This window comes from Arachis hypogaea, chromosome 12 (assembly GCF_003086295.3).
Source record: "Arachis hypogaea cultivar Tifrunner chromosome 12, arahy.Tifrunner.gnm2.J5K5, whole genome shotgun sequence".
Lineage (NCBI taxonomy): Eukaryota > Viridiplantae > Streptophyta > Magnoliopsida > Fabales > Fabaceae > Arachis > Arachis hypogaea.
This window is the reverse complement of record NC_092047.1, coordinates 67,003,224-67,024,725: the sequence shown is the minus strand read 5'-3', so window position 1 is coordinate 67,024,725 and position 21,502 is coordinate 67,003,224. Positions and strand designations below refer to the sequence as shown.

At 34.2% G+C, this 21,502-nt stretch overlaps 2 protein-coding genes across 2 annotated transcripts; both read left to right on the top strand.

Annotated features, from left to right (window-relative positions):
* The first annotated feature begins 1,083 nt into the window (after nucleotides 1-1,083).
* LOC112730093 (protein FAR1-RELATED SEQUENCE 9-like) lies at nucleotides 1,084-2,389 on the top strand. Its single transcript, XM_025780204.1, has 2 exons — nucleotides 1,084-2,148; nucleotides 2,303-2,389. Exons 1-2 carry the CDS (start codon nucleotides 1,084-1,086, stop codon nucleotides 2,387-2,389), a joined length of 1,152 nt encoding a protein of 383 aa, XP_025635989.1.
* A 9,925-nt stretch (nucleotides 2,390-12,314) lies between these two features.
* Nucleotides 12,315-20,812, top strand: LOC112727472 (protein RETARDED ROOT GROWTH-LIKE). Its single transcript, XM_025777208.3, has 7 exons — nucleotides 12,315-12,837; nucleotides 14,247-14,355; nucleotides 16,325-16,487; nucleotides 18,334-18,482; nucleotides 18,570-18,721; nucleotides 19,990-20,104; nucleotides 20,384-20,812. Exons 1-7 carry the CDS (start codon nucleotides 12,383-12,385, stop codon nucleotides 20,519-20,521), a joined length of 1,281 nt encoding a protein of 426 aa, XP_025632993.1. The 5' UTR covers nucleotides 12,315-12,382; the 3' UTR covers nucleotides 20,522-20,812.
* The last annotated feature ends 690 nt before the right edge of the window (nucleotides 20,813-21,502 follow it).

Sequence of the window (21,502 nt, the reverse complement as noted above, 5' to 3'; positions counted from 1 at the left end):
GGGGCAGGTGTGATGGCGGCAGTTAATTTTGGAGATGTCGCTGATATAACGAAAAATGATATTTTGAGGAAGGTGTTTCGTAGCAAAGACGATGCATACGAGTTTTATAAGAAATTAGGAAAATTCTACGGGTTTGGTATTAGAAGGGGAGATATGTTCAAGGATGAGAAATGTAACTTGGTTCGGAGAAGATTTTTTTGCAATAGAGAGGGACAGAGAGATAAGAAACATTATAACAGGATCGATAGGAAGAGGCCTCACAAGCCAGAGACAAGGACGAATTGTGAAGCAAGAATGTGTATATATTTAGATAAGGAAAGCTCGTTGTGGAGGGTCAAGAAAATCATTTTGAACCACAACCACGACATGATTCATCCTGGAATGGTTCATCTAATTACAAGTTTTTGTTCGATGACGGATGCTGCGAAAGCCCAATTAGATGGGTTTTAAGGTTGTGGCATCTCCACGGCGAAGACAATGCGGTACATGGCTGGAGTATCTGGAGGGTATTCATTGGTAGGTTTTTTGAAGAAAGATGCTTACAACTACGTGGATAAGAGGCGTCGTGCAAAGATAGTTGACGGAGACGCGAACGCAGCTATAGTGTACTTGGAGGGTAAAGTCGATGCAGACCCGACTTCGATGGCAAGGTATAATGTGACGGAGGAGGAGATGCTAGCGAATTTACTCTGGGTCGACGGTGGCAACAGGATAGATTACCAATACTTTGGAGACGTACTTGCATTCGACTCAACCTACAAGAAGAACAAATACAAGAGGCCGCTGGTGATTTTCTCAGGATGTAATAACCACAAGCAAACATGTATTTTTGGGTTTGGTTTGGTGTTAGATGAGAGCATTGCGTCATATACGTGGCTGTTGGAGAATTTCTTGGAGGTCATGTGCAGCAAGCAGCCGTCTGTTGTTGTCACAGACGGTGATGACTCAATTTGAGAAGCCGTATGAACAATTTTTCCAAATGCCACGCATCGGTTATGTGCTTGGCACTTTGAGAAGAATGTCACGTCAAACGTGAAGGATGACAATTTACATCGGCTTTTTAATCGGTGGATTTATTCTGAAATGACGGTTGAGGACTTTGAGGCAGAGTGGGCCCAGGCCGCAGCCGATTATGGCTTGCAGGACACACTGTGGTGGAACCAAGTTTATGGAAAAAAAGAGATGTGGGCAAACGCTTTCCTGTGCGAGAAATTCTGTGCCAGGTATCGGACAACATCACGATGCGAAGGGATAAATTCGGTGTGCAAGAATTTCCTTGAATCAAAACACAGTATGTTGGAGCTTGTTCAGAATCTAGAACTTCTTGTGCGGGAGTATAGGAACAATGAATTGCTGGCACAGTTCAGGTCTATTTATAGTGAATCGGTGCTAACAACCTCGTTAGAATCCCTTGAGCATCATGCTGCTTCTGTTTACACGAGAGCGGTATTTGTAGATGCTAAAAGGGAGCTTCAGAGTGTTTTTTCAGTTAATTTTGTTGGGGTGAGGAGGTCGTTGACCACGAAGGTGTACACAGTTGAGGAGTACGGTCATCCAGGCCGTCACATTATAGTTTTATGTGATAAGAACATGGGTAAATTAGAATGTGGTTGTAATTTTTGGAAAATTCAGGGGTTTCCATGCAAACATATGTTTTTCGTGATGAAGCATGAACACTTGTTGACAATACCTAGTAGTTTAGTGTTGAAGCGTTGGACCAAAGAAGCAAAATCATTAGACATCTACGTCGAGAAAACAGATGACGGGGGTGATAGATGGTTCTTGCTTCGCCATGGAGCACTTCATTCGGCGTCCCGACGGTTGTTCTTTTTAGGGGCCCAGCAGGTTGGGTTATTCGTTGTTGCTTTGGACGGGATTCACCGACTATGTGCAACCTTGGAATCAGAGTTCGCCAAAGGTGTCCATCCTACGAACTCTAAGGCACGGGGTGAAATTCGAGATCCTATTGTTGTGCGAACAAAGGGAGCACCAAGAGGTCATAAGAGGAAGGCGTCCAAGAGACAGTGTGCCAACTGCAACAAGCCGGGACATACTAAGAGGACTTGCACAGACAGAAGGCCTCGAAGGGGCAAAAAGGCCCGACTAGATACATTCAATTCGGCTGAGGACGAGGGACAAAGTGAGGAGGTAATTTAGAAATTTTTATAAATTTATTTGTTCGTAACGCGTGAAGGTTTATTATTTGCTTAGATACTTGGCAGCAAGGGCTTCTAAATTTAGATTTTTGATGTGAAGAACCTTTTACTGATAACTGAATTGGTAACAATTGTGAGTTATTTAGGTGGCCGAACTGGACGCGACCGGATCCAATGATCAAACTATCGTGGTAGAAGAAGTGTTCGGAGGTGGGGCTCTTCACATACCGTAGGTAGAATTCATGAATACGGTTCCATTTCACAGACACCGTGGGCAATAGTCATTTGGAACCAGCGAGAGTATTGGTCCAAATCAACAGGTTTATAAATGCACGCATAAACAATTAGTATGTTAGGGTAATATGGTGTGCCGTGTTGATCACGAGTTTGGTAACTGACACTGTTTTAGGTTCGGGATCTATTCCACAACTTCTCTAAACTGGTGTAGATGAGTGGAACATTCGTTCGATTGTTCCATCCAACCGCTTCGTGGTTAGTATGGACTACTTTTGTGTGATAGGTGATGTTGTACCCATTCGTAGCCCTTTAATATTGCTTCCATGTTAAACTAATCCATGTATACTGGCATGGGGACCAATATGTTTGACCTTATATTGTTTCTCCCGTTGAGTGGTCTGTCGTTGCATGAAAAGGATTCAGTATTCGGCAGAAGATTAGGTGTAATATTGTTGATTACTGTAGCCAGAAGCAATGTTGCATTTTCAGTCGTACTTGTATGTTCAACTTTTTCATATGGTTTATTAAAGAGTTTAAATAAGGAGATAATGTTAATACAAGATGGGTGCTCAAATAAGCTATCGTGTAGACTAAGGCAGGGACAGACCCACGCATAAAGTAAAATTAGTTAAATTATCAAATATTTAGATTTTTTGATTGAAGATTATAAATTTAAGTTGAAAGGATTTTAGAAATATATATTTAATGAAAAGAAATTAATCTTTTATAAAATTTTCAAATTATATAATAATATGCTTTTTATGTATAAATTTCATTTTATTGCTATTGTCAAATGATCAACTGAACTATATATCTTTTGAGAATTATATATGATTTTGAAAATTTTATAGAAGATTACTTTCTTGTCATTAAATATATATTTTTAAAATCTCTTCAACTTAAATTGATAATCCTTAATCAAGAAATGTAAATATTTGATAATTTGACTAATTTTATGTTAATTATTTGTTTTTGTTTACATCATTAACACTTACTATTGTTATAATTATATGTCATTTTTAATATATAAAATTTATCCTTTTTCTTGCAATACAATAGAGGACAATGAATATATTGAGATTTGTTTGTAAAAACAAATTGTCTTTCATCAATTGTGTGTTTATTATGCAAAACACACTAAGTTTTACTAACAATAAAATATTTTAACATTTTTTATATCAAATTTATCTTTAGCATCCGATCAAATTTTAACTCTTGAAAAAAATTCTTTAAATCTTATATCATTTCACATTGATATAATCACATCTAATATTAATAGTAGGCCATACAAAATTACTTACTTTAATATTCAAAATAAAAAACTAGTAAAAATTACAAATCATTGAATAGATTTACATAACTGAGTACATTATGTTTATTTCAAAATAAAATACAGATAAATATTTTTGTATTTTGTAGTAAGTTTTTTTTATATTAAAATTGATTTAGTAGAAACAACGAATAAAGTAACTCAAACAACAATGATAATTAAATATGTTATATTAGATAATTAATTGAACATTAAGTTAACATTTTGTTTTGTTAATTAAGTACAACTTAAATTGTTAGTAATTTTTTAAAAAGTATTTAACATAAAAAAATAAATTAAATTTAAGAACATTGTGATAGCCCAAAACATGAAGCCATACTTCCTCTTGTTAATTGTGTACCCACATAAAACATTCAACCCACTGAATTCATAAGGGACCAAGGGTCGGAGACAACAAAAGGGCCAGTTTATATACACCCATAACCCAAACAAAAAGGTACACCAAGGATGCCTCTTTATATCAACCAAACTGCCCATCATGGAAAACATGTTGGTTGGAACTAAAGGGACATTTTACATCAAATATTCCTGTTATAATGTTTAATCATTCCAGCATTATATGATCCAACAAACCCAAAAAAACAAAAAATATCCCATAACTGGCCACCAAAAAAGGGTACATCTTTGCTGAGTACATTCTATATGGTAGGACTTGTAGTAACATCCACCTGGTCAATCATGTTCTTAGTCTTTTTGGCTGATTTTCTACATATTTTGTCCTAATATTCTACAGCTTTTCGACCAATTTCAGCTCGATATGGATTGTGTCTCCCCAATACAAGATCAACTGCTAACCTCATTCTTGTATGTTCGTTAACGACCTACAAAATGGCAAACGTTACAACAAAAACAGTATTAGGAAATAGTGATTTTGCTATCCTATTGACGGCACATCAACTGGCTTCTGGAGTTACCGGTAGGTCGTAGTTACTCCACAGATGGGATTGGATCATCCATTGGGCGACCCACACTCCGCAGTCGTTCCTGACGTTAACAGCATTAGGCAACAGTGCGCACCATAAATCAGTCCAATAAGGAAAAATAAGTGGCAGTGTTATTCCCGTTCAAGAAAACAACTATAGATCGGGTATCTTAATTTATTTAAAGAATGTACATAATATGATGGTTAATATCGTTCTGCCTTTCTCTTGACCTTTGATCAATTTAATTAACAACGCAATAAATTGTCTTAAAATAAAATTAACAATTCAGACAAATTTTACTTGTCACATAGAGAACCTGAGGCACCAACGTATAGGTGTTTAAATGCTTGGAAAAAACGTACTCCGTTATGGGTGGAGAACCTATTATTTGCCACGTATGGGAAAACAATTCAAGACAAAAAAAACTAATTACTTACGATCCATTGGCTTGCTGTCCGATCTCAGGCTCCACTATTTCATAAGTGGATGGTTTGTGCATTTCATTAGGCGTTCCTTCGTAGAAATAGTCATCACACAACAAGTTCTCCAAGAAAAATGCCTGTTTTATCCACAAGCCAACATGCATTATTTTAAATCAACAAAGTGCATCTTTCCGTTGTTCCACGCAGAAGTAAATTGTGTTAAAAAAAATTTTCTTCAATCGCTTACCACATACAACATCTGATCCTTACGGGACTTTGTAAGCTTGGAATCTTTCAGCGAGTCAAGATACACTAACTTTCAGTTGAAGAAATCAATGATCATCAGATACCAATGATCCTCCGTGTGCAGGGGAATGTAAACCTGATGATGTTGAAGGAAACAATTTGTTTGGCACGTATAGAGACATTTAGCATGTGATGAAAAACGGAGAAAGTTACCTTAAAGAGTTGGTCTACTTTCCCCATGAACTTGCGCTTGATGTACTCCAGCGTGCTTGGACAATAATTTGTTGGATTAACGGCTATTTGCTGCAATTGTTAAAGTCACAAATAGCAATTTCCTCAAAACTTACAAGGAGAAATGTTGTACATTCGTTACCTGGAAAGAGGTGGGAAGCCACCACCTCTTGAGAACAGAATCCGACATAGTGCCTTCGGTGCACATGACAGCAACCAGACTGATCACCTATAAAATGGGAGGACAAATAAATTATTTATTGACGATTACGATAAGGGTCAGCCAATGGCTTTCTTGAGTATGTACGAAAAATGTCAAACTGCATAAGGGTTGTGAATAGTTCGTACGTCATCCATGACACGTTCACCAGGACAGAGGGTGTGCAGGGCACGCCTGTCTCTGAGACAGTGCTCGGTTGGGACGAGGACCTCGCTGTTAAGTAACAAGGAAAGGATTAACAAGGAAAGTATTACAACGTCATAGCAACTATATAAAACAACCGAGGCAAACAACATAATCGAAATCGTTCAACATAGACTGGTAAACCTCTTCGGCAAATCCTTCCCAAAAACATAAGCAGCAACAGCAAGTTCCATTCCAACAAACTCCATTCCCTCAGGCGGTGGGAATAGTAATTTCATACACTGTTTATCAAATCAAACTTAATTAGGAGAGACTCAAATAGGCAAAAAATATTACATTCTTCATAAGTATTCATCAATAGGATGATAATGGTCATACATTAGGTGTCTCAACGCCATCCATATAGGCATTAGAATGAGTGTAATAGGTGAATAGAGTTCCATGACCCTGCTGCTGTACCTCTAACATGACATCGGTGCTAGACTCTTGTTCCTCAAAGTCTAGCTTCCGCTAAGAAACATGACCATAAATGAAAAAAAAAAAAAAAGGTATTAACACATCAGGCTTTATGGAGACCAAAGTACCTAACAAAGAAATGCAGCTAGTCACACATGACAATCATTTCAACCCAATCTGACCTTCAAGGAACTATCTGCAGTCTTTGACTTTGCCGATTTCAACCCTGGCGTCCTCCTTGCTACCACCCCTGTCTTCTTGGTGGCATCGCTGGTCTTTCTAGGTCGGCCGCGTCTCTCTTTTGCTGGAGCGTTCTTTCCTTCATCTTTTTTGGCTGGCATAGGATCTACTTTGGTTGACACATTCTTGATCAAAGCTCCCAGTATGTGGCTGTGACCTTCAACCACTTCTGTCAGCTTCTTGATTTGGTCTCCGTGAGACTGCAAAAGGGCCTTCGTTGTTTCCTTATCCTTATCCAGATGCTGCAAGTACAGCAGATAAGTATCAAGTCAGCACATGAATAACCCAACGAAATCGACCATAGTACACCCCTCGTGAGAACTACATCTCAACAAATAGTCTTGTCCAAATAAGAACTCATACCTCTTTAATGCCACCAAGGAGACGCAACACTTGTTGGTCCTGCGTTGTCCCATTCTCACTGGCATCAGTTCGTCCTTCCCTGCAAAAAACAACCCGCCATATGGAGGCATCATTATACACAACTTAGTGTATCTATGCTCGTTCGAACTAATAATCTATACCTGTCAAGTTCAGACTGGGATGCTGGGGTATCTTCAGAAAACTTCAACACTTCTCTTTCCTTGTGAAAGGGTGACACACTATTTTTCTCCATCAGTGTTGGTTAGCAGTAAGCGTCCTTGTTATGTGGGAAGAAAAATCAGTTGTATGAGTAGTATGAAGCTCTCCAAGCGTGCATGCATTCCTGTATGAAGACAAAGATGCAAACATAGTTAATGGGCTTGGGCCTGGTGCATCTTCAGGGAGGCCCAACACAAAGTCTAGCTTACATTGACGGACACTTCGTGTAGTGTATCACTCGTCACTTGTACATGCCCTACCATTAATTTTGGTATAAAATATTCATAGATTTATTAACCCTCAGCATACTCACCCTCCAAGAAAGATTAAGTGTGAGAGAAACCCTTTTTTTTACATGTATTGTCACATCATAAGACACCCATCATCCCTCTCTGATGCGCCCCCATCAATCAATCCAAGCATCATATCCTTTCTTTACAAGAAGATATATAGAAGATTCACTCAGCCTATAACAAAAAGCGCGGCTAACAAAATAATTAACATTCAACCAAACTAAAAACATGAATTCTTCCTAATCACTTCGAACCAACGTAATAACAAGTTAAACTGGTTAGTGTAACTAACAACAATCTAGTTTCCCCTAAAACTTCATTTGCCTTTTTTAATTTCATTCAGGCTTTCTTTGGATTTACAAAACAAGATACAAGGAAAGAAAATAAGAGGAAAATAAATGAGAGGAAAGCAAATACAACGAAAAGTACAATTATTTGTATGTTGTTTGGATTAAGGGAAAATAAATAGAAAGAAAATAATGAGAAATTTTTTTTTTTGGGTTTTCAAGGAAAGAAATGTCAGAACAAAAAAAACCACAATATTATAAAATTACATTAATACCCTTATCTACATTATATGTAATCTATAATTTATTAATGATAGGGGGTAAAGGTCTAACTTTATTCATATTGTCACATTTTTCTACACTTTCTTCTTATTTGTGGACATAAAATAATTTAGTGGGCCCAATTGTAATTTTTATCTTTTCCATCTATTTTTTCTTCTCATGCAAACAACAAAAACCTTTTACATTAATTTTTTCTCCTCCTATTTTCTTTTCCTTTAAATTCTATCAATCCAAACAATGTGTTAATTTCCCCGCCATACGTAATTTACCGGTATAATTCAATTATATTAAGAGTTTATTCTCCACAACAATAATAGAAACATAACTCGTACAAAAATAGAACCTAATCCATGATAATAATAACCACCTTGTTGAGAGTACATCAAAAGAGCACTAAAGTATTTTATTTTATACGTTATTGTTATATGGGGGTGCTCCCATAAGAACGCTTAAAACGTCTTCTTGTAAAGGCCCTAACGTTTTGCATTATCATTGGACGTATTAACGAATCAGTTATTTTAATTTTCTTCGCAAATTAGAATAAAATCGATTTTTTTAGAATTAATTATATTTTTAAATTTTTAGGGATTTAAATGTCCAAAACACAAAAAATAGGAATATATTTGTCTTTTTATCAAAAAGTTTAAACATATTCGATTTAGATTATGTAATTCGGTCGGATCAAATCGGGTCTAATAATTATAATGCAAACAATTGGGTCTATTATCACTGATATAATAAACCGATTTTGTTATAATTTATTAAAAAATAAATTATTAATCAGTTTCATAAAAATGTCCAATAACAACATAACACATGCAAACATCTTTAAAAAAAAGAATACTTATAAGTTTTTAAAGTGGTCTCCTATTATATTTTAACAAGTACATATCAGTTTTTATTATCAAAAGAAGATAAATTTATCTATTTTTGTATGTTATTTTTAACCTAATAAATGAATATTATTTTTCAATACGAAATAAAAAATTCATAACATATCCCTTTTTGGGTACTGTAAAAACAACTATATAAAAAATATAATGAACGAAGTTCAAAAAACGAATTAAAATTTACTTAACAAAATAATATCATAAATTAATTTTTTTGGAGTTATTAATAAATCGTCAACTAACAACCGATGTAAGCATGTTTTTAACCGAATCATTTGCTACTAAAAAATATGATTAAATAAATAATCCAATTCAGTATTTTTAAAAACAAATTTCCGACTTTGAACTCAATGTTTTTTACTTTCCTATATTCTTTTAATTTTCATTACCGTAAATTTCATAATTTGTTGATGATAAGTAAAATTCATCATGACACCATTGGTTCTTTAATCGATAATTATGAAGTTTGCTCATAATCATATTTTTTTTTTGTTTCTGGTTCTTTATTTTACTTATTACTAACACCATAAAGTTACTTGAATAAAGTTATCTTACTAATTAGGAAACCTTTACCCATTTACTTTCTCTAATGAAAATCACTTAGCACGTTACAAAACCAACCTCAAATCCACATGTAAATTGTATCCCATCATGATCCACATTAAGCCTGTTTTAACAGTAAAGTCCGACCAAAACACCTGAACAATATTCTGTTACAACTGGAAGAATGCAAGTCTTCCATTTACTGAAAACAAAAGAAGAGATTAAAACTAGAACCAAATAAACGAACACAATTACATACAGCCTATTCCTCCAACATTTCTCCAAACATTTCAACTTGTCCTCTAAGATCTTCATTTTCAACTTCTAGTACACAAATTTGTTCGTTCAACCTGTCAACTTCCTCCTTCTTAGCATCATTTAACTGCTCTGTCATATGGCCAAGAATGCGATAATTGTAATCACTAACAGTATATCCCATAGCAGAAAGAATCTTCTCAACCATTGTGAACGACACTTCCTGACGAGCAAAACGCTCCTCGTAGCATAAGGGACCGTGAGCAACAAGATCTAGACCTCTGTCATTCTGTGGAAGAACAACCGTAAACCCAAACAGGACATCATCATCCCTTGAGTTCATCTTGAGGAACAAAAATCAGGGGACCAATCCGGAAGAAAGAGTACGCTCGCATCAACATCAGCTCCATGTCTTCGACATGCATGAATGCACTCTCTTTCACAGGCGCCACCGCTATGCGACCCAAATCTGTATGGTCTAACACTTACGCACATCAATAACATGACAACCCCTTTCACATTAAACGATTCATACATGAAATTGTTGGGAAAGGCTTTAAAAAATTTATTCTAATATCTCACCTCCCTTTCCACCAGAGTCCACTTCATCAACACAGTGCTAGCTGTTCGCTGCCACTACTCCCGAGCATCCTTGCTGAGATGATGGGAGTGAGCAAAAAGCCCCTTCCAACAATCTACAGGGTCTTCTGCTCACCGATTGAACAGCATTTCCTGGTTGACGAGTGGAAGGAGCTGCGGCGCTTCGCAACCAAGCCAAAGCCTCATCCAAATCCCTAAAGCCACGATATTCACAGTTTCGAAAGCCATTCACCTGTTGCTCACACTCCTTCCATGTCCTATAAACACCAGGGACACGACCCTTGCACACTGCATAGAATGGAAAACGACCTGCCTCAGTGCTCATCGCGCTTAATGCATGCAGGAAAAATGTATATTACAACGGGAGGGGAGGAAGCAACTCTGACACCACTAATATCTTTCTTCAAATATGACCCTAACTCATTATAAACCCATCTTATATACCATTCCTGTAAGATACATCCCCACACGACTTGCACCCACATCTCATGTGAGTGTCCACTACTGTTCACAATAATATAGTCATTGTTAATATTAAAAAATTAATAAAAATAAATTTAATAAGGAAAAAAAAATTACCAACTGATATCTTTATTCGGATGAATAAAAATATAAACAGTAAAAATGTTAAATATCTGTATTTTTTTTATCGTCTTTCATAAATATTATAATAAATTGCGTACTCATAATGATTTCATTTACATTATTAATATCAGATACATAATGTTTAAAAAGAATTCTCTATTTTTATAGTTTACTGAAACTATGCAAATTTATGCTATATAAATAATTACTAACAACACACTAATAAAAGATAACATTCAAAAATTAATAAAAATATTTTTTTCTATCTTAAATATTATTTTACTGTCACATTAGTAACATACGTCACATATTTCTTTATTTATTTATTTAATTTTTTAGGTTACATATCAAAACAATGTACTATATCCTTTTCTTTTCTTTCTTCGTTTAACAATATACAATCTCTTCCATCTTATGAGAACACCCTAACAAAACAACAGTTACATAACCTTAGCCATATCACTTGGAAATTAAAAAACTGGTTAACCCAGACAAGTCCAAGAAAATTTGTAGCCCATTTCCTTTTTAATCTTATCTTTGACTAAATTTTATCCACAAGAAAACTTGTTCTCGACACTTGCATAAAAAAATGTGATCCATGCCCAAAAAACCCACTCATAGCCACATACACAGAAAAATAAAATTTGCCCAAGAACCCCAACTTACCAAAAATAATTAGGACCTAATTAGACTTATTAACTTTTCTACCGTGTCCGGTACAATTGCAAAATCCCTGACCTAGTGTTCCATCAACTGAACTTGTGACTATGGCCAATCAATACGTGTTCAACTAAAAAGCTTGCCACATAATATCCATAGGTGTGGATTTTTTTTTCCATCAACACCATAGAACTTCCTTAGAGAAAAACTTGTAATGTAGAGAAAAATCTATAATTGGGAAAAAGAGAAAATAGAAAAGAAGAGAAATCTCATAGAAATAAGAAATATGAACTTCTTATAAAAGAAAGACAGAGATATTCAAGTAATTTCATAGTTCATTAACGTTTTTTTTTATGTTTAACGTTAACAGAGATTAAATTAAAAAAAATAATATATAGAGACCCAATTTAAAAAAAAAGTATAAGAATCTAATTAAAAATTCGATAAAATTATAAAAATCTGCAAAATAATTAAACTTAAAAGATATTTTCACATACCAATCAACTTTTTAATTGTCTACTTATCTAATATTTCTATTAAAAAAAAAAAACTAAAACTACTCATAATAAAAGATAACACACTACGTTTGCCAATTTCATAAAAAAAATAGCGATATTTTAATTAGGTCAATTATTAGCTTGATTTTCTCATAACTATATAAAAAAAATGATGTAAATCATATAGATAAAATAAAATTAAATTAAATATTAAAAAAATAAAAAAAATTATTTTACCCTACTTCATATTTTATACTCCGAAGGTTGGTTGAGGAGTGCGGAGTTTGAAACGAAGCTGGAAAAATGTTCCGCACCGTAAACTGCAGTTACTTCACCCTCAGAACCACCCTGCGACTCCGTACCTTTCTCTCTTCCACTTCTTGCTCTTCTTCGGCGGCTAACACACCTTGGTCATCATCGTCGTCTTCTTCGTCTCTCTACCCGACCTTGTTGATGACTTCACTCATCTCTCTCCCGCACTCGTATTCACACTCTTTTCTTCCTTCGCTTCCCGGAACAGCAATAACACCAACCCATGCTTCTTTCTCTCAATCTGTTCCCAGCAAGACGCGCGATATCGGCTCCAATGTCGGTTTGTCCGTTATGCGGTGCATTTCTTCTTCTTCTTCTCCTTCCCTTCCCACTCTCGACTGGAACGACACCGTTTTGTGCTCTGAGGTTGGCGACGGGAGAGATGGAAGCGTTGAGAAAGATTCCAAAACCTCCATTCCTGTTAGAGCCTTCTTCTTCTCTACAAGGTATCTATGTTTATTTTTGGGCATGTTTCAGTTTAAATTGTTTTTATTATTTTGTTGTTAATTTGAATTGGGAAAGATGAAATTGGATATACTACGCAAAGGAAGGTGAATTGGTTTATATTCTTATTTTATCTTATTTTTATTTTGGACCGAAAAACAAAGGTAACGAGGACAGCAAAATTATGTACCTTTAGAAAACAATATAATCGTTTGGATACTATTAAATTGAAAGAAGCATTTGAGTTGAAAGTAAGGACCTACAAGACATTTTATTGTGTAAATGGTTCTCTCCGTGTTTGGATCATATCTTGGCTAATACATTATCACATGTCTTCATCGATGATAGCTGCGAAACTGGTACCGCTTGGGGAATGATATGTCTCCTTCTTGGGTCATGCTCAAGTAGATTAGATAGCAGGCTATCAACATGCAATGGTTGCGTTGTAATTGGCATTGTAATGTGACAAAATCTTCAATTTGAAACTCCTATTACTGTATAGGTTTATTAACCAGGTTTTTTTGTATATATATATATTGCTTGTGTTTGTGTGGGTATGTATTGATTAAAGAAGAATTTCATTAAGATGAAGAGAAGGATAATACAAGATACAGTATAAGAGATCCTTGATACAACAGAAAAACAAACAAAATATTTATCTATAAAGCATAGCTTTCCAATCTCTCAACATTTCTGAGAGGCACGAGGCCTATTCCATGAAACTTGCTTGTCAGAAAACTTGTGATTGAAGGTGCAAGCATTATGCTCCAACCAAATAATCTAAACAGTGGAGTATACTACACACAAAAACAAAGACTTCGCCTATTTCCTGCTAATCATAGGAGCTGATATAGAGTTGCTGGGCACACCCAACATTCATAAAAGATATCAAACAAATTGTTCCATAGCAACACAGCCACAAGACAATGCAGAAACATATGCGAATTTGATTCTGAATTTTCTCCACAAATTTGTTTGTAAATATTAATTATGCAATATGCTGTAATTGAAAACTACTGCATTGTAGGCTTATAATTTATCATTAATTTTCAAGTTGGAAAACCTGCCTTCAATAGCTCCAAAACAGTGGTTTATAACCATGCTCAATGAGCTGTGCTGTTAGTTGACAACTTAACCAGAATTTGGAGTTGTTGACTATGAAAGGTGTGATATCTCTGGTATGATATTCTAATATGCTGTCATCGTGATGCATTCACATTATGTGAGAAATGGCAACAGAGATCGTCTCTTTTCTTTTTTCTTTCTCGAGGTATTTATTAAAATTCAGGATGCGATAACGCAAAGGAGTTCATATTTTTCAGAATCTTAACATTTAACAACACTATTTGGTGGCTTGCTATTCCATACGTACATTGATTTGTATTTCTCACTTTCCTTTCTACGGCTGTAGTGTTGATTTAAAAAGCTTGGTGGAACGGAACAAACCAAACTTTGTCACGCCATCATCAAGGATGACCAATTATGTTGTTCTCAAGTTTGACAATCATTCTAAATCGAGGGTACGTCTCTCTTGGATTATGTTCCCCTGTCCTCATTAGTTGCTCTCGTCCCATAACTTCATTTGTGAATTTTCATTCTTGGGTATGCTAAATTGGAAGTTACATTCATATTGAGAGTTTTTTTTTTTGTTTTGGGGGGGGGGGGGGGGATCATTTATATTGCGACTTGGATTTCTTTATTTGCCTATATTCCAGATTCACTGGCTAATAAGTTATATACTTTTATTATAAGCCTCAAGGATTTTGATAGTTGACTGTTGACAGACAGGAGTGCATTTAAATCCCTTTTTTTTTTGGGACAGAAAGGTTCTGGAAAGAACTTTAAATCCTCAAATAACTATTGTTTAATTTTACTATAATTTGTTTTCCTTGTTAAGTTTTTAATCAAAGCCTTAAAGATATATGTTAATATAGATATTTATAAAAGCTCTGAAAAATGATGATTATTGAAAGATGAATTAGGGGAAATTATTTTAGCTGTTGCATTAAACATTGCAGTTGGGAGAAGGAACCGCTGCTCTAAATACTGACAATACAAATATTGATGTCGAATTGTATGATATGAACTATCTGCTTGTTGCATTGGATCAATTAATGTGCATGGTTTTATGGTTTTTGGGTGTTTTATATTGATTAGAAAGAAACACAATTTTTTGTTGTTGTTAACTTAGATCAACGCAGTCAAAGGCATGCCAACAGTGCAGGACATTGCAAATTTAGGTACCTGCCTCTTCAGTGTAGCATGGCCTTTTCTTTCCCTGGAGAAGATGAGATAACAACCCTATAGGAAAGAGAAATAACAAAGGCCAATAGTGTATCGTTTCTTGAAAGTAATCCATAAAAACAGAGAATAAGATGTAACCACATCACTCACTGCTTTGTATAAGTAGAAAAATCTGTGAAAATATATATGTGAGAATAAAAGCTTGTTCTTCTTGATGCAAAATCCTAGAAGACTAGTCAGAAATTACAATGAATGAGAGTGGTAATTTTCTAGGAGTGCTTAGTTTCTATACAACTAATTCCTAGGTCTGCCTAGTTTCTATGTAGTCAATGTTTCTTTCCAACAGTATACATCCTTTATCTTTTACATTCTTTTCTTCTGCAGGTGTTTCTACACTTTCAATAATAATAACATCGAAGTTTGTTTCATTATTTTGATTAGACAAACATGCTTTGTGTTTTGTGCTACTGACAATCCCAAATAAGTTGTTAAACTTGCTTTTTGTTGACTCTTATTCTCTTTGTCTTACATATTTAATCAATTTGGTTGCCATTATAACGTTTTTTATTTTTATTGTTAACTTCATTTTATTCTATTTTCTGTTGATTGTTTTTAGCTTTTTGTAAGGAATATGTGACATGCACTCTTTGAACTTTATTGTAGCTACACTTGCTTTCAACCTTTTTTCTTCATTGAGGCTTATTATTTCTGGTGCTTATTGTTGCAAGTTATCAGAAGCCCTTTGCCCCAAAGTGCATTTGCTTACGTTGATTTAGCTGCATCATTTTTGCTTCTTCATAAAGGTGGATGCATGCAAATTCTGTCTTTTCCTGTTTGCTTTCCTTTTCTGTTTTATCTGTGTTTTGCGTTTTTCTTTTTTTCTTTTTTTTCTTTGGTGCATGTTAGTTAAATTCAGCACTTATAGTGTGTGTTTCTCTATGTTGCAAATTCAGAAGTTATGTTTTTCTTTAAGAGCCTTTCTTCCAAAATTACTGTTTTCAACTTAAGAGAAGAACATTAAAACAGGTTTTGTTTGGCTATAGTTTATTTTTTCCGTTGCTTGGGAAACATATTTTAATAATAAAATAGTTGTTGACAACAACACTTGTAAGTTTTGTTGACCAATTGCAACAATAGTAGTAATGATAGTAGTGTAAAAGCATACTTTGGGTTCATTCTTATTCACCAAGCCTATTATATATTTGATCCTTTTATTTATTTATTTATTTATTTTTTGGGTTTCAGGGTCTGGGTACTTCTTTCTCGAGAGGAAGCAGTAGCTGTTACATGGTGGTTTTTCAGTATGGTTCCATTGTATTGTTTAACGTTCCTGAGCATGAGGTTGACGGGTATTTGAAAATTGTTCAAAAGCATGCATCTGGTTTGCTTCCTGAAATGAGAAAGGATGGTACGTATAAAAATTCTCTGATAAGTCCTTCCACATAGGTGACCCTGTTAGCCCCTAATAGAAGAATTTGATGTGAGGAGGATTGATTTGTTTAATGAAGTAAAAGGTTGGAGAGTAATTTGGTAATTAATATTTGTTAGGGACCAAAGTGTCTAACTAAGTTTCTTGAGGACTCATTTGGAGTATAGGGATTCTCTTCATAAATGTTTTACATTTGTGGAACTGATTTTGAAATTTGGAGAGAACTGATTTTAGATAAAATTGATTTTGAAGTAAAGTAATTACTGTTTGGTAATTTCACCTTTTGACCAAACAAATGTACAAGTTTCACTGAACAAACAGGTTCGGGGTGAAAATTGGTTTTGGCAACAAACTACCAACCTTAATTGATCTCTCTCTCTCTCTCTCTCTCTCTCTCTCTCTCTCTCTCTCTCTCTCTCTCTCTCTCTCTCTCCCACGAATGGGTGCTTATAGGGAGATATCAAAATTACCCTCAAAAGAGATGTATTTTTATAAACCATACACAGTTCCATATATTTTTCCTTCTTTATATGTCAAAGGGTTCATTAGGTGTAATTTATCAATAAAATGAAAGAAAAAAGCACTTGGTCATGTCCTAACTGTTTTCCAGCTGTGTCGAATGGTGGTTGGTATGTTTCTAGACACGTCCATGCAGACAATTATATTTTAATTTTTACATGTCTGGTGTGTGCCATGTAGGTTTCTATTGTGCATCGAGCTGTATCGATGCCAAGACATATGGACATACGATCTCCTTGATATCTCCATGCTTTCTGGGTTGTAATAGTGTCGGTTATAGGTTTTATCGTTGGTAATAGGTGGCGGGAAGCTAGTAACCTATTTCAGCTAATATAAACCAATTGTAATAGGCAGTTACTATTGTGTTGCTTGCTGCTGCAATTTCATGTTTCCGTAGCTGCATAAGAGTGAACCACATCTTCCTGAATACAATTTATATTGTTATCTGTTAGGATATAAAGTTAGTTCTTCTCTTGATTCTCCCATTAGAACCATATCATTTTCAAAGGCATGCCTTATACCATCTGCTCTTCAATATGTTAAGGAATCCTAGACCAGAATAGAAAGATACAGACCATTGGGCCCTTGATGTAGTCTTATCATTAGAGCGAAATCTTTCTTCTATGTTAACTTTTTCTAAAAGCTAAATTTGACTCCATTATGCATATATATGATTGCTTGAATAGTGTCAATCCCAAATCTTTCCTTAGTTGGAGCCCTATCATACACATTCTCGAAATCAATGAAAACCATATTTATCTTTGTGGTTGTTGATATTTCTCCATCAGATGTCAGAAAGGTTTTTGATAATCAACCTTTTTTCTTGAAAAAAATAAATTCAAGAACTCTTAAAATACATTTCTTTAACACAAAAACTTGTCCTCCCTAACCCTAATAATCCTTCTTCTCAAACATACTGTTGAAAATTCATAGCTGTCCACCAAATACTATGACTTAAAAGAAAATTGAACAAGAGAGAAAACTACTACTTTGATCATTCAAAGATGGTGTAAAAAATTAGATTAATTCCAAAATTTGTAAGTTGTAATAAGTTAGTATGTTGAACATGGAGTGTGTCATGGGAATAGTGCCAAGGAAAAAAATGACATTGGTATCTTCCATGAATGATAGGGAATAAATGCTAACATCAATTTAGTACTATTATAAAAACTTGACATCTATTTAGCCCTTTATAATGATAGTCTTGATTCATAAAAATTATGATTTCATGGAGTCTGAACATTATATATAATAGGTTAACATTGCTTTTATGTTTCTTATATTTACTTTGTTTTCGAGATTTTAGAGTATGAAGTAAGAGAAAAACCCGCTTTAAGTACATGGATGCAAGGTGGACTAGATTACATAATGTTACAATACCTGAATATTGATGGAATTCGCACTATTGGTAGTGTTTTGGGTCAAAGCATTGCTCTTGATTACTATGGACGACAGGTTTGTTCTACATCTGGTTAGGATGCTTTGATATTTGGACAGTCCTGTGTACGAATGACTCTCTCTAACAGCCACCATGTACACTAGGTCGATGGAATGGTTGCAGAATTTACAGACATAAACCGAGAGATGGAAGCAACTGGAAAGTTCCAAATGCAGAGGAAAAAACTTTTCCAGTTGGTGGGGAAGGCAAATTCAAATCTTGCTGATGTGATCCTTAAGCTTGGACTATTTGAGAGGTAATAGTTCTATTTGTGGTGACAAATTGTGTGTTTTTAAGTGTTGTGTGTTAGAATAAAACATTCTACTTGGTTTTCAGATTCTTGTCATTAGTCCCAGTTATTCCAAATATGTCTATTGAAAAAGGAATATTTGATTAAGGTTAAAATATAGATAGACTATCCCCTTGTTATTTCTCTCTTTTTTCACCTTTTGTAAGTGGACTTCATCTTGTAACACAACCAACAACCAATGACCCTATTTTAATGGTTGGTTAAATTATGAATAATCGATCGGTTGGTGTTGGTTGTAATGTCCATAGGCAGACATGTATTCCTTCTGACATCTGGTCCTACTTCAGTCTTCCGTTGTTCTAGTAATGGGAAAACCATGCAGTTGTTCTAGTAATGGGAAAACCATGCACTCGAGGCTATTAGAATATATCTGAAAAAACCTGTCACATCCTCTCACTTCAAATGTATCCATGTCTGCCCCTAGACCCTAGTAATTCAACTGGAAAACTCTGATTGCTGCAGCTGCCATCTTATTCAGTGGCATAATCTTCCTTAGGACAATGCTTTTGAAAAATTACTTCATTAGAACCAGAAGAGAAATCATGACATTAACTTGCATCCTTTTGTAATTATTGAAAAATACTCCTAAACAAAAGCAAAATGTGTTATGTTGTTGGAATATGACGAATATAAACAAACTTTTTACCAATATAACCGAATCTTTGGAGATTGAGTCATGGGATAGAAAAGAACAAAGTGCGAAGGTTAACTATACGCTTTTTGAAAGTATATTATGAATATTTTTGTGTAACTTTATTATTTGTGCTCATACGTTCATTTTCCTTTCTTTCTTCCTATCATTGTGTTTTTATTTTTTATTTCTTGGTTTGATTATTTTTTTTTAAGGTTTGTGTATCTTTTCCTATTGCAACTTTTACACGCTTTATTCAAAATTGTATGGATAATCTCTTGTTCGTGGCACACTTAATGCTTCATTTTGTGCTTTTGGTTTAATAGGAAATAAAGTTATTCATTTTATTTAAAACTGTTCACTTTATGTTATTCTGTATAGAGATTGTGCTTGAAAATTGAAATATTTGTTTGCAAATATGATTATTACTAGAAATTAGCTTTAGCCTTTGCTGGTTACAATTATTGTACGACTATAAGGCAGTTTGTTGATAAAACAATCGTTAAGACATTCAAGTTTTGCATCATTATATTCATTTTGTTTGTCTTTCATTAAACTAAGAAAATTTAAATGGTTGTCACAGATCAGATATTGCTTGGAAAGATGCCAAATATGCTCAGATATGGGAGTATCTTAGGGATGAATTTGAATTAACTCAGAGATTTGCTAGTCTTGATTTCAAGTTGAAATTCGTGGAGGTAAAACTTGTGCAAAAAAATATTTTTTCTACCATCGAGGGTCTTCTATTTATTTACAGTCCAGACTACAGTTGTGACAACTCATCACATGCCCCTCCTGCGCGCACGACTTTACTCAGACCTTGTGGAGTACAGATCTCATTCCCACTCATCACTCAGCCTGTCAAAATCATACGCGGAGGAGGGGCTTGCGATAAATTGTTTCGAGTTGTTTATTCCGGTTGTAGGAATAGCATTTTCAATTTGTTTATGATTCATTGGAACCTGTTCATTTTGCAGCACAATATCCGTTTTCTTCAAGAAATTCTTCAAAACAGGAAATCTGACTTTCTAGAGTGGCTCATTATTGCTTTGATTGGTGCTGAGATTCTTCTCTCTCTCTATGACATTGTCCATCGCTCTCCGGTGAACCTTTAATAGCGTTCCGATTTGGGGCATGAAAGGGTCCAGCACACTAGGCTGTTGGCGCTATTAAGATAACTAGATTTAGACCCGCAAAATGTGTGCAAAACTAATGTTATTAATTTTTCATACAAATTTTTTAGATAACTAAAATGATATTAGAGGAATTTTTATAGTTAGTTATAAAACAATCATTTTAGCTCTTAAAACAAATATAATAAATTTTATAGGAAATATAATGTTAGTTATATAACGAAAACTGATTCGATCAATCTATACATTATATATATTGAAGTATTTGCTTAATTAGTGTGTTTTACTCTTAAAACAAAGAATTGTATCATAATAAATTTTATAGTATAATAAAATATAATTCTGTCAATCTATTGTGAATATATATTTAAGTAGAATTTTTGGATAAAGTATAAGAAAAAAGAGTTCATTTTTTTTCCTATTTGGTTTTGATAAATCCAAATATTTTTGTAACAATTTTTTTTAATCTTTTAATATCAATTGACTTTAAAATTTATATTTTTATCTTAAAAATTAAAAATCTATAAAAAAAATATAATATATAGATTCTTTGATCTATAATGTAAAATACATAAGAATAAAGTAATATTTTAATAAATAGAATTAATGATGAATAATTAATAGGATAGTTTTTTTTATAAAATAACTTACTAATGATATTAAATTCATTATTAATTCAAAGATAATGTAAATAAAGGCCTTTAGATGAGGAGACATAAAAAGAAAAACAAATTTAACTTTTTTTCGATTGAATTGGTTCAACCAGTCAGTTTGATTTTATTTTAGAACCATGCTTTAAAGTCAAATTGATTGGGAGTCTATTTATCTTTATTCATTTAGACAAAACGATGTCATTTTAAGGTCAATGTCAAATTAGTCAGGAGTTTATATGTCCTAAAAAATTTAGATACATTATTTTTTTCAAATTATTTTATTATTGTGATATTTATTATATTAGTATTT

What these genes read in the sequence shown, in the direction of transcription:
- LOC112730093 (XM_025780204.1), top strand. Translation starts at nt 1,084, where the DNA reads ATGACGGTTGAGGACTTTGAGGCAGAGTGGGCCCAGGCCGCAGCCGAT. An exon ending in ACGAGGGACAAAGTGAGGAG is followed by an intron (nt 2,149 to 2,302) that starts GTAATTTAGAAA and finishes TGAGTTATTTAG; the next exon opens with GTGGCCGAACTGGACGCGAC.
- LOC112727472 (XM_025777208.3), top strand. Translation starts at nt 12,383, where the DNA reads ATGTTCCGCACCGTAAACTGCAGTTACTTCACCCTCAGAACCACCCTG. An exon ending in GCCTTCTTCTTCTCTACAAG is followed by an intron (nt 12,838 to 14,246) that starts GTATCTATGTTT and finishes CTACGGCTGTAG; the next exon opens with TGTTGATTTAAAAAGCTTGG. An exon ending in TCCTGAAATGAGAAAGGATG is followed by an intron (nt 16,488 to 18,333) that starts GTACGTATAAAA and finishes TCGAGATTTTAG; the next exon opens with AGTATGAAGTAAGAGAAAAA.